Source organism: Oratosquilla oratoria, chromosome 28 (genome assembly GCF_046742065.1).
Source record: "Oratosquilla oratoria isolate Oo_2021 chromosome 28, ASM4674206v1, whole genome shotgun sequence".
Lineage (NCBI taxonomy): Eukaryota > Metazoa > Arthropoda > Malacostraca > Stomatopoda > Squillidae > Oratosquilla > Oratosquilla oratoria.
In genome coordinates, this window is record NC_134804.1 from 15,944,365 (window position 1) to 15,958,255 (window position 13,891).

The 13,891-nt window shown below is 38.2% G+C and overlaps 1 protein-coding gene across 3 annotated transcripts in view; it reads right to left on the reverse strand.

The window, feature by feature from the left end:
* The window catches only part of LOC143040245 (tyrosine-protein kinase Fyn-like), a 101,478-nt gene that overhangs the window by 45,002 nt on the left and 42,585 nt on the right, over window positions 1–13,891 (reverse strand). For all 3 annotated transcript variants that reach the window (XM_076210983.1, XM_076210981.1, XM_076210982.1), the window contains one exon: window positions 11,830–11,956. In XM_076210983.1, coding sequence (XP_076067098.1) covers window positions 11,830–11,956 — 127 coding nt within the window. The remainder of the gene's footprint in view (window positions 1–11,829; window positions 11,957–13,891) is intronic.

Here is a 13,891-nt window from a genome sequence, read left to right on the forward strand (position 1 = left end):
AAGTAATCAAAGAAAAAGCAAATTAGGTCAGAGATACAGTGAATAGAAAAAAGTGTATTGTAGTATATGGTTTGGTTAGGTACTTGAGAGAAAAAGCATAAAAAGAAATGGCAAAAACAAGTCTAAAAGAAGTACAAGACGATGACCAAGAAGTAGAAAAATAAATATATAGAAGTATATAGAATGGGACAATATTCTAAAGAAAGAAATCGACCTCTAAAGATAAAACTAAGATCACAAATGGAAGCAGAAGACATACTGGCAAAACCAGGTAAGTTAGCAAGAAGTGAACAATACAACAATATGTGGATAAAAAGAGAAAATAATGTTGAGGAAAGAGAAAGAGAAAAAACAATAAGAGATGAAGCTAAAAAAAAAAAAAAACGCAAAAAGAACGGAGACCGAAAGCAAGGAGTTCTATTGGAAAGCTTAGATATGAGGCTGAGAAAATTGTATTCCAAGGTAAGCGAAACAAAAGGAACAGAAAACGTAATGGAGAAGAAAAAAATTAAAAGTGGCCTATATTGATATAGACGGATTCTAAATGATTACCTATCAGAAGAAAAACCATACAAAATAGGAATTGTGGAGACGAAATTAAGGGGTCCACTACCAGTGTTGGACATGGGTTATATAATTATTGGATTAAAAACAGAAACAAAAAACAGGGTGAAGGAATCATGTTTTTGGCCAAGAAAAAAAATTGAATGTGACGAAGGTTACAGAGGGTAAAAACAGTGTGGAAATAATCATGATAAAAGCTGAAGACAGCGACATGAAAAGTAGAAAGTTTGTGGTGATTTATGTGCCCCCCAAAACGGGCTCTTGGAAAGAGGGCGAGCATTCAAAATGTTAGAAGATATAAGGTATTCATTAAATGAGATGCTGAAAGATAGATATAACCTAGTACTTATGGTGGATTTTAATTGCAAGGAAATCTATTGGGAAGAGATGACAGTGAAAGGCGGAGATGATCTATGAAGAAATGTATTACTTGACATGACTATAGAACATATAATGACACAATGGGTAAAATTACCAGATATAGAAGTAATAAAGAACCGTCGAGACTAGATTTAATATTTATAACAGAACCTAAAATAGCGGATAAAACTGAGCACAAGACACCATTTGGAAAGAGTGACCACATACTTATAGAGGTTGAACTAAAGGATGAAACATATATAGAGAGAAATGAGAAATACAGAAAAGGAGGACTGGCGTACAACAAAAACGGACTTTGGGAAACTTAAGACATTCTTTCAAAATGCAAATTGGGAAAACTTTTTCAAAGAAGAGACACAAATGGAAGAGAAATTGATCATTTTTATGGAAATTTATAATGAAGGAGTGAATAAATACGTGCCAAGACAGTAACAGGAAAAAGTGTACATTAAGTGCTGGTTCAACAGAAGATGCAGTGAGGCGAAAGATAGAAGTGGGGAAAAGATGAAAAAATATAAAAAAGCTGGGAAAAGATGGGAAAAGATGGAAAAATATAAAAAAAATCTGGAAAGTGGCAAATGTATATCAGTCATAGAAATGAATATGTAAAAGTGCACAGAGAGGAAAAAAGAAACTACGAAAAGAACATAATAGAAAAGTGCAAAGCTCAACCCAAACTATTCTATAGATATGTGGATGGTAAACTTAAAAATAAACAGGAAATGGTGAAACAACGCCACGGAAATATAGAATATACAGAAGATTTAGAAATGGCTGAAGTCATGAACAACCACTTCAAGTCGGTTTTCACTAGAGAAAAAGTACAGCACTGGGAAAAACGAATTGAAGTGCGATCATCCCCCCATGAGTAAATAATAACACAAAAAGAAATAATGGATCAACTAACGAAATTTGATCTCAGGAAATCACACGGCCCAGACGGAATTGCAAATTTGATACTAAAAGAATGTAATGAAGAAATAATGGACAAAATATATAATATAATAAGTTGCTCACTCAAAGAAGGAAAATATCAAATGACTGGGAAAATGTCAATATTGTACCAATATATAAAGGAGGAAACAAAGTACCAACAAACTACAGACCAGTCTCCCTTATAAGCACTGTAGCCAAAATTTGTGAAAAAAAAAATCAAGAATAGATGGGTAAACACCTGGAAGAAAACAATATGATAAACCCGAAACAATTTGGATTCAGACAGGGGAGATCATGAGCCACAAACTTGATCTGTTTCTACTCAAGAAAGGTATGGATGGGCTGATTATGCTTTCCTAGACTTACAAAAAGCCTTCGACAAATTACAACACAAAAGATGTTAAAAAAAAAAGGAAAACATAGGAGGGATACAAAGTAAATTACTAAACTGGATGGAGAATTTCTTGCATGGCAGAAAAATGAGAGTAGTGCTCAGAGAAAATAATTCAGCTTGGGAGGAGGTCTTTAGTGAAGCTCCACAGGGATCGGTATTAGCTCCAATAATGGATGAAGATGTAGATTGTTACATGAACTTCTTTGCAGATGATGCTAAATTGCTGAGGAAAGTAAATGCTGAAACGGGTTGTGAGCCACTACAGAACCTAAACAAGGTTTGGAAATGGAGCCAAAAGTGGAAAATAGACTTCAACATTAAGAAATGGAGCATAATGTAGTTCGAAAAACGTAAATAAATAATATCAGGACAATATGAAATTGGAACAAAGGAAGTAAAGAAAGTGGGATCTGAAAAAGACCTGGGAGTAATTATCTCAAATGATATGTCCCCTGATAAACTGATAAACAAAATTGTCAGAGAATCTTACAACTTGCTAAAATCAATAAAGGTGACTTTTACCTATTTAAATGAAGAAATGGTTTAAAAATACTAGTGACACTAGATTATGCTTTGACACTATGGTCACCCAGTAGCAAAAAGAATATAAAGAAAATTGAACGAATCCAGAGAGCAGCCACGAAAATGGCCCCAGCACTTTCAAACCTGCCATATGAGGAGAGACTGGCTAAATTGAAATTACCGACTTTGGAACAAAGAAGAGAAAGAGGCGACCTGCTGACCATTTACAGAATCATGATAGGCACAGAAGTCCTTGATAGAGAGGACTTACTAAACTGGGATAAAAGAAATACAAAGGGGCATGATAAAAGAAATAAAAAAGGATAGTTATAGAAGAGACCTAAAAAAAAAACAGTTTTCCACACAGAGTAGTGGATATCTGGAACAAACTGGATAAAACAATAGTGTGAGCAAAAACTATATACGAATTTAAGAGCAAGCCAGACACTGCGAGATACAAAGACGGGACACTATGAGCATAACTCCCCTTTATGTTAGATACAACTAGGTAAATACATACACAGACACACACATACACACAAACACACACATTTTACAAATACATTTTATTCTGCCAAACGACTGATTTTTATATTTGAGGATAGGACGGCCCGAAACGACCCTCTTCAGGCCTCCTCTCGACAACTCACCGGTGAGACGGCGTCGTCGAAACGAGCTGTCTACGAACTTCAAGACCTTCTATATCTTCGAGACCTTCAGGTGCTTCACGAACTCCTAGACCTGCGAGACCCTGAAGAGCTTCAAGAACTTTGAGACCTTCAGGATCTTCAAAAACTTCAAGATCTTCAGGAGCTTCAAGAAATTCTAGACCTATCAGAACTTCAAGACCTTCAGGATCTTCAAGAACTTTGAGATCTTCAGGATCTTCAAGAACTTCAAGACCTTCGAGATTTTCAGGAGCTTCAAGAACTTCTAGGCCTTCGAGATCTTCAAGAACTCCAAAAACCTTCGAGACTTTCAGGATTTTCAGGAACTTTAAGAACTTCGAGATCTTCAGGAACTTCAAGAACTTCTAGACCTTTCATAACTTCAAGATCTTCGAGACCTTCAGGATCTTCAAGAGCTTCAAGACCTTTGAGATTTTCAGGAGCTTCAAGAACTTCGAGACCTTCAGGATCTTCAAGAACTTCGAGATTTTCAGGAGCTTCAAGAACTACTAGAACTTTCAGAACTTCAAGACCTTCGAGACCTTCAGGATCTTCAAGAACTTCAAGACCTTCGAGATCTTCAGGAGCTTCAAGAACTTCTAGACCTTTCAGAACTTCAAGACCTTCAGGATCTTCAAGAACTTCAAGACCTTCCAGATCTACAGGAGCTTCAAGAACTTCGAGATCTTCAGGATCTTCAAGAACTTCAAAAACTTCGAGATCTTCAGGAGCTTCAAGAACTTCTAGGCCTTCGAGATCTTCAAGAACTTCAAAAACCTTCGAGACCTTCAGGATTTTCAGAAACTTTAAGAATTTCGAGACCTTCAGGAGCTTCAAGAACTTCTAGACCTTTCAGAACTTCGAGACCTTCAGGATCTTCAAGAACTTCATGATCTTTGAAATCTTCAGGATTTTCAAGAACTTCGAGACCTTCAGGATCTTCAAGAACTTCGAGATCTTCAGGAGCTTCAAGAACTTCTAGACCTTTCAAAACTTCAAGACCTTCGAGACCTTCAGGATCTTCCAGAACTTTAAGACCTTCGAGATCTTCAGGAGCTTTAAGAACTTCGAGATCTTCAGGAGCTTCAAGAACTTCAAAAACTTCGAGATCTTCAGGAGCTTCAAGAACTTCTAGTCCTTTGATATCTTCAAGACCTTCGAGACCTTCAGGATCCTCAAGAACTTCAAGACCTTCGAGATCTTCAGGAAATTCAAGAACTTTGCGATCTTCAGGAGCTTCAAGACCTTCGAAACCTTCAGGAGCTTCAAGAACTTCAAGACTTTCTAGATCATCAGGAGCTTCAAGAACTTCGAGACCTTGACGATCTTCAAGAACTTCAAGACCCTCGAGATCTTCAGGAGCTTCAAGAACTTCTAGACCTTTCAGAACTTCAAGACCTTCGAGATCTTTAGGAGCTTCAAGAACTTCTAGGCCTTCGAGATCTTCAAGAACTTCAAACACCTTCGAGACCTTCAGGATTTTCAGGAGCTTTAAGAACTTTGAGAGCTTCAGGAGCTTCAAGAACTTCTAGACTTTTCAAGACTTCAAGACTTCAAGACTTTCAAGACCTTCAGGATCTTCAAGAACTTCAAGACCTTGAGATCTTCAGGAACTTCAAGACCTTCAAGACATTCAGGATCTTCAAGAACTTCAAGACCTTCGAGATCTTCAGGAGCTTTAAGACCTTCGAGATCTTCAGGAGCTTCAAGACCTTCGAGACATTCAGGAGCTTCAAGAACTTCAAGACCTTCTAGATCATCAGGAGCTTCAAGAACTTCACAACCTTCAAGAGCTTCAGGATCTTCAAGAACTTCAAGACCTTCGAGATTTTCAGGAGCTTCAAGAACTTCTAGACTTTTCAGAACTTCAAGACCTTCAGGATCTTTAAGAACTTCAAAACCTTCGAGATCTTCAGGATCTTCAAGAACTTTGAGATCTTCAGGATCTTCAAGAACTTCAAGACCTTCGAGATCTTCAGGAGCTTCAAGAACTTCTAGGCCTTCGAGATTTTCAAGAACTTCAAAAACGTTCGAGACCTTCAGAATTTTCAGGAACTTTAAGAACTTCGAGATCTTCAGGAGCTTCAAGAACTTCTAGACTTTTCAGAACTTCAAGACCTTCAGGATCTTCAAGAAATTAAAGTTCTTCAAGATCTTCAGGAGCTTCAAGAACTTCTAGACCTTTCAGAACTTCAACACCTTCGAGATCTTCAGGATCTTCAAGAACTTTGAGATCTTCAAGAACTTCAAAACCTTCGAGATCTTCAGGAGTTTAAGAACTTCTAGACCTTCGAGATTTTCAAGAACTTCAAAAACCTTCGAGACCTTCAGAATTTTCAGGAACTTTAAGAACTTCGAGATCTTTCGGAGCTTCAAGAACTTCTAGACTTTTCAGAACTTCAAGACCTTCAGGATCCTCAAGAACTTAGAGTCCTTCAAGATCTTCAGGAGCTTCAAGAAGTTCTAGACCTTTCAGAACTTCAAGACCTTCAGGATCTTCAAGAACTTCAAGACCTTCCAGATCTTCAGAAACTTCAAGAACTTCGAGATCTTCAGGATCTTCAAGAACTTCAAGACCTTCGAGATCTTCAAGAGCTTCAAGAACTTCTAGGTCTTCGAGATTTTCAAGAACTTCAAGAACTTCGAGACCTTCAGGATCTTCAAGAACTTTGAGACCTTCCAGAACTTCAAGACCTTCGAGACCTTCAGGATCTTCAAGAACTTCAAGACCTTCAGGATCTTCCAGAACTTCAAGACTTTCGAGATCTTCAGGAGCTTCAAGAACTTCGAGACCTTCAAGAACTTAAAGACCTTTGAGATCTTCAGGAACTTCAAGAACTTCTAGACCATCGAGATCTTCAAGAAATTCAAGACCATTAAACCGTTAAGATCTTCAAGACCTTCGAGATCTTCAGGAGCTTCATGAACTTCTAGACCTTCCAGAACTTCAAGATCTTAGAGACTTTCAGGATCTTCGTGATCATCGAGATATTCAGGAACTTCAAGAGCTTCGATAAATTTAAGACCTTCGAGACCTTCTGGATTCTCAAGAACTTCAAAACCTTCGATATATTCGAGACCTTCAGGAGCTTCAAAGACTTCTAGACCTTGAAGAACTTCAAGACCACCGAGACCTAAAGGATCTTCAGGAACTTCAAGACCATCGAGACCTAAAGGATCTTCAGGAACTTCAAGACCTTTGAGACCTTCAAGACTTTCACGAGCTTCAAAAACTTTAAAACTTTCGAGACCATCAGGAGCTTCAAGAACTTTTATACCTTTGAAAAATTCAAGAACTTTAAGACCTTCGAAATCTTAGAGACCTTTAGGTGCTTTAAGAACTTCAAGGCCTCTGATATCTTTAAGACCCTCAGGAGCAGCAAAAACTTCTAGACCTTCGAGAACTTCAATACCTTCAGGAGCTTCAAGAACCTCTAGATCTTCGAGATCTTTGAGACCTTCAGGAACTTCAAGAAATTCAATAACTCTGATAGCTTCGAAAACTTAAGGAGTTTAAAGAATTTCAAGACCTTCGAGACCTTTAGGATCTTCAAGAATTTGTAGACACCCGATATTCGAGACCTTAAGGAGCTTTAAGAACTTCAAGACCATCGAGACCTTCAGGAGCCTCAAGAACTCCTTGACGTCCGATATCCTCTAGACCTTCAAAAACTTATATCCCCTGAGAAGTTAAAGCTCTTCGACATCTTTAGGAACTTTAAGAACTTCTAGACTTTCGAGATCTTTGAGGCCCACAGGAGCTTCAAGAACTTCAAGACCTTTAAGATCCCATATATTTTCGTGACAATCAGGAGCTTCAAGAACTTCAAGACATCCGAGGCCTTCAGGAGCTTCAAGACCTTCGAGACTTTCAGAGCTTCAAGAACTTCAAGACCTCCGATACCTTCAGGGGTTTCAAGAATTTCTAGACCTTCGTGACTTTTAAGAGTTTCAAGAACTTCAGTAACTTCAAGAGCTTTAAGAACTTTGAGACCTCCGATATCTTCGAGACCTTCAGAGGCTTCAAGAACTTGTACACGTTTGATAACTTGGAAATCCTTGAGAATATCAGGAACTTCAAGAACTTCTAGGCCTTCAAGAACTTCCAGATCTACGAGATCCTCAGGAGCTTCAAGACCTTCGAGACCATCAAGAACTTCTATATCTTCAAGATCTTCTATATCTTCAAGAACTTCGAGATATTCGAGACCCTCATGAGCTTTAAGAGCTTCAAGACCTTTGAGACCTTGAGGAGCTTCAAGAGCTTCATAACATTCAGGAGCTTCCAGAACTTCTTGACCTTCAAGACCTTCAAGACCCTCAAGACCATCAGGAGCTTCAAGAACTTAAACACCTCCGATATCAAGTACATACTCGTAGTGTCACCAGACAGATCATTAACCATTTCCTCATAACTACCAAACTACACAATTATAACTGCAAAACATACATCATGTCAGGACGTATTCATTAATACTAAATAGATCCATTGCAATGCAACTAACACACAAATAGTATTGTATAAATCCCAATCCTATGACCTAACTGCTAACTTACACCAAATACTCAAATATAGATATATTCTCACAAACACACACACACACACACACACACACACACACACACACACACACACACACACACACATATATACATATATATACATATATATATATATATATACATATATATATTCATATATATATATATATATATATATACGGTCCCTAGTTACATGTAACATCTGTGCTGGTTTGAGTTGTTTTCCCGTCGCCCTCATCAGCCCGTCCATATACTTCTCCCTCTGCTTTCCTCTTGCTCTCCTTCCCTCCACCATTCCCGTCATCACCACCTCTTCCAACCCTTCCTTCCTCATTATATGTCCTAAGAATCGCAACTGTCTTTTCCTTATTGTTGTCATCAATTCCCTATCTGTCTCCATTTCTCTCAATACAGTAATATATATATTTATATATATATATATATATATATATATATATATATATATATATATATATATATATATATATATGCGGCGACTGCGTCACCAGGACAGAACTCTCCCTTAGAGGGAGTACCTGGGGACTCTCTCCAAAGGGGATTACACCTTTATGCTGTAAATGTCTCCTCACCACAAAAATCAAGAAAGCCTGAAGAGGATTTACATTCCCTGCCATAGGTGTAGCCATTCACAGGTTACACGACTGGGTCCCTGCCTCTCCCTAAAATGTAACCATTAACCAGTTACAGACAGTTTAGATCTAGAGGGTCATTTGTGCCAAAGCTTTACTTCAAGAGTGTCTGGTGTGCCGCATGAGAGGGAGGGCTGGGTGAACTGTATGTACCTCGATTTAGAGTGGGCTTTTGATAAAATCCTTCACAATCACCTTATGAAGAAACTGGAGCGTATTGGAAAACTAAGAGGGCTACTTGAATGCTTGACAGATTTTCTGAAATGTAGTTGTACGAGGGCAGTAGTAAGGTAAAAGAGTGAATAATTTGCAGGTTCTTTTGGTGAACTATGAGTGATGTCAGTTCAAAAACAAGGAACTGAAGATTTGAAGCCAGTCATATATGCAAGCAGATTAATATCAGATGAAGAAGGGAGATATTCTCAGACAAAAAAAAATATATATATATATATATATTGTATCTATCAGATGTAGAACCTAATTTGATTAGTGATCACACACCTGCAGCTTTTTTACCCTAAATCAAAACTATCTTTAAGGATAGAAGGATTCTCAAGTTACAAGAATACAGTTTCAGAATGAAGTATAGGCCAGGGAGAACAAACACAGCAGACAACTTGTCAAGATTACCACTGAGAGATCAAGACATAACATGCAGAAGAATGATATGATTATTTTACTCTTGTTCATGAAACCTATAGTGTTGACAACTAGGGAAATAAAAAGTAAGAAAGGACCCAAATATAAGTGAAGTTAAGAAAGGAATCACACGAGATTATTAGAATAATTTTCCACAGTACAAAGGAGTAAGACAACAGTGTGTGGTAGGAAATTTGTTCTAAGAGGGAGCGGGATTGTTATCACACGATATTGATGAGATCAGTCTATCAAATTGCTCATGAGGGAAAGGCTAAGACAGAAAGTTTCACAGGTGTTGACAGGCAAATAGAGGATTGTATAAGACATTGTAATCTATGTCAATTATTGGGAGGGCCAGGGCCAGTGAATTCCATTCAACTTCTGAATAAGATGTGGGAGCAGGTTGAAGGAGATTTGTGACCATTTCCGGGAGAGCACATATTAGTTGCCATTGATTATAATGCCAGATGGTTCAAGGTAGATAATTTCAGCTCCCTGACACCAATAAAAATGGTCGAGTTATTAGATGATTGGTGTACATCACATAGATTTCCATAAAAGTTTTCACACAGTGAAATCGACTGCACAGTAGGAAGGGCAAATGAGGAAGTAAAGAGGCGAAGCAGGATATCAAGGCTATTAAAGCATTGCATACAAAAGTAAAAAAAAAGTAAAAAGGGATAACAATTTCCTCACTACATATTCACATCACTTAGTGTAATTGGAGTAGTCTTGCAGAGTTTTAGTATAGCAGAAGAATAAGAAACTTCCAGAATTGGATACAAAATGTAATATAAATGATAAAACTGGGACGGAAACAGATTCAAAAAGAAAAAATAATTTTTGGACAACAGCAAGAGGGCAATACAACGTGACATGAAAGTAGGTGACTGTGCTGCATTAAAGTAAAGAATGTAAGAAATCAGGATGATTGAGAAGGAACTAACGTTGTCAAGAGAAAGAAAATGTAATGTAATCAGTGACAGTGCTGAAAGTGCTGAAGAAAATAAGAATTTCATATGCATTGTCACGCCCTAGCGTGAATATGATAGGATGCTTTATAATGTCTTGTTTTGGTTGTATTGATATTAAAATAGTATAATAACGTCACATTTTATATGCATCTCATGTAAGTAAATTTTCATAAAATTGCCTCATAGTGATTGATGTACAGGCATAAATGATCCGACGTTGATACGTTGAGGTATAAGAGCAGATGAATATGAAACATCCGGTAGAACGTCCCCGACATTCGAAAGACTTGCAAAAGTGTTTGTGTAAACGATGCCCGGCGCTCCGCATAACTACGCAGTTGTGACGTCATCGGTGATGTTTATAAAAAAAAAAAAATCCTGTAAAGGACGCGCCGGCGATGAGATATCTTACTACGAGAAGAGATGGACGTGATTCTCTCCTTCCTACATGACATCGTGGTGTTGATCTGCACCCCCTTTCCTGGTGTCCTCCTCAAGACTTCACGATAATGTGTTGGTCCTTTCTCCAGCCACTCGGCTGACTAGAGATAACCGTCTCCTTTTCAGACTTCACGACAAAGTGTTGGTCCTTCCTCAGCCTCTCGGCTGATTATATTAACAATAGTCTCCTCTGCATGACTTCACCACAACTTGGGTGTCCTTCTCCAGTCCCCCCGGCTGACTAGAGTCGTCCGACTCTCGTTGAAGAACTCATAAAACCCAAGTAGTTTCCTCATCCCTCTCATGCCTCCTACGTAAATTTATATTTCATATGTAACTTGGAATATGTAATAATATTATATGATTATAATTGTGAGTTCTGTAAATAGTTAAAGTAAGAGTACTAATGAAATGTTGTCTGTTGATAGTTCAGGGTTTTACTCCTCCCTCTGAATACAAATAAAACATCAAGGCAATTTACATTGTGTCACTCTCTTCCTCTTCACTCCGGGGCACATCGCACGTCTGGCAGCATTAGCTGCCCCACGTGCGATGTTGCGTCATAATAATCGCATTATAACAAATATAGTCAGTGCTCAATCGTTCGTTCTTTTTCACCCGTGAATATAGATAACCATAGAAAATATGATGAAGCCAGTTTAGAGAGAATAGAGGTTACGTAGGTACGACTACAATAGATATAATCAAGACGCCGACGTCGGGATCATCGCGTACTCACTTGCTCCTCATGACGCCTACGTAGGCGTCACCGTATGGAAGTGGAAAGCTGGCTAAAGATTTCTTGTCAAATACTGGAAGTAGCAGTGTAGTAACGAAAGAAGTGGCATGATATGCATGAAAATAGCTCAAGCTAAATACATAAGCAAGTTGAAAGCTAAGTATGCTTGTTAGAGAAAAGGAGAAAACCCCACGAATATAGTACAATATATATTCTAGTTAAGCAAAATACAATTAGGTTAATGCAATTAGATAAATATACAGGATACTGCAAGCATAGCCCCTGTATTGTACATTACAATTAGGTAACTTTGATAAATACATATTAATTTTGCATCATAATTTGTCTTGAGAGTAAGGAGATATACAAGTGACTGTACCTTGAGGCTTAAAGTGAATCTTTGATTGATTTTAAATGAAGGGCGCACAAGGAAGGTACCCTTGCCAGTGCTCGCCATTTGAAGGTAGAGCTCTGCGACATCCCGATCTATATCTTTGAAGTACCATCTGAAATAAATTAAGACGGATTACAATGACAGTTTTGACGCAGCCCGAAGGGATTTCTCCCCGTCTTCTCCTTCTCTGCATGAGGGGACGGAGAGGGGGGGAGGGGGTCGCCGAATTTATGAAGCGGCCTTGCTGTGGATGTGATGTGTCTTGCGACAATGCTTCTGACCCAGGGCAGTGGACAGGATGCAGGGATGACCCGTCATCCAGGAGGTACCAAGATAAGAGGGAGGGAGGAGGGTGGAGGGGAGTGGAATATATAAGAAATGGAATGGGTGGGAGTGGTTTCTATGCCTTTTTCTTTTTGGCTACCCCCCATGTAGGGGGAAAAAAGCCTTTGGTATATGTATGTGTGTATGTTCAATGACAGATTACATTTACATAATTTAAATCATGACAAGGCTAAGTGAAGACTAATGAATAAATACATATTGCTTTATTTTCATATTTATTACCACGTATACATGAAATTAGATATTAAGTGTTATTCTAACATTTGTGTTCATAGTCCTTTGTTTACATCTGTAAACTCTTAGAAGCAGTTGCAAACAATACATAATTATTGTAGAGCAAGGGTTCCCAACCGATGTATCATAACTCTCTTGGGGGGTCCCAAAAGATTTGAGGGATACCTTGCATGAAGTGGCTTATCGTATTGTGAACGCTTGTTATATTTTTAGATTATCCTTGCTTTTGTTTTGATGAAAAAACAATAATTATTATTGTAATAGCATGTTTATATTTGTTCAGAGAAAAATGTGTAAATTATACTGCTAAGAGCGAGGGGGTTGCATGCTTTTCAAGGGATCGTGAGTGCAAAAATCTCGAGAATCACTGCTGTAGAGGTAGTGATTCATCCAACTTCCAAGATTGTTTCATACACATACAAATATCCAAAATTAACAAAACAATAATATAAACAAATTAATTGGAAGAAATTACAGCATATTTCATAAATGTTTACCTTAGGGACCAATGATGGATACCCATATGTGATGGTTTTGCCACCTGACTTCAAAATGCTGTCAGCCTCCTCACCTCCATCTGAAGGTGCCACCCTAAGGAACTGACATTTAGTCTCTGGACCAAGCCCAAAAATTCTCTTTCACCTTCAATTCTATTTATTCTGCCTTTCACATAAGGAGAGCTAACAGCTGGCAACTGCTCATCTCATACACCAGGAGGCGCGCAGCTGCGGCAGAACCTGTTACCTTTGCCTTGTGCTTTTGGATTGTTGAGGCAGGTAATAAACACTGATGGGAAACTGAAAGAAGTGCGGAATTTGAACCTACAACTAAGCGAATATGAGACCAACATGCTTCTGATTATGCCACCAGCTCACAGAATATTGAAGAAATAGCAGTGACCACTCAGAAAGCCAACAAGAGACATATCAGGTATACGAAGAGACTACGGGGAAAAATACAACCCCAAATGCACATCAGAAATAGACATCCTAAAAAAAAGAGAAATAAACTAAAATGCAATAAATAAATAAATAAATGAATGAAATTAAAAATACAGATCAAGAAAAAGAACTGTCATAACATGCAAATGACAGTAATTTGTTGACTAAGGTAATCATAAAATTCCTTAGAACAATTGATGAAACATCGGTTTAGCAGCCCTAACAGTTTCGACTATTTAGTGTAGATGACCTTGTAGGATTCATTTTAGCCAATTGAGATATGGATACATCCTAGGAAGTTCCTGCCCAAATCTAACAACTACCCAATCCATCACAAATAGGGCTTCACAGGGTACAAATATAACCCATATCAGTAATACTCAGACATCATTGTGTGTATGTAAAAAGTCAGACAGACAGACAGGCACTCAGCAGCCCACATGTAATACGTATCACAGTGTAGGCTAGACCTGACGCGCTAGCCACACATCTGCCTATGACAGTGTAACCCTGCTTGACCCGACCTA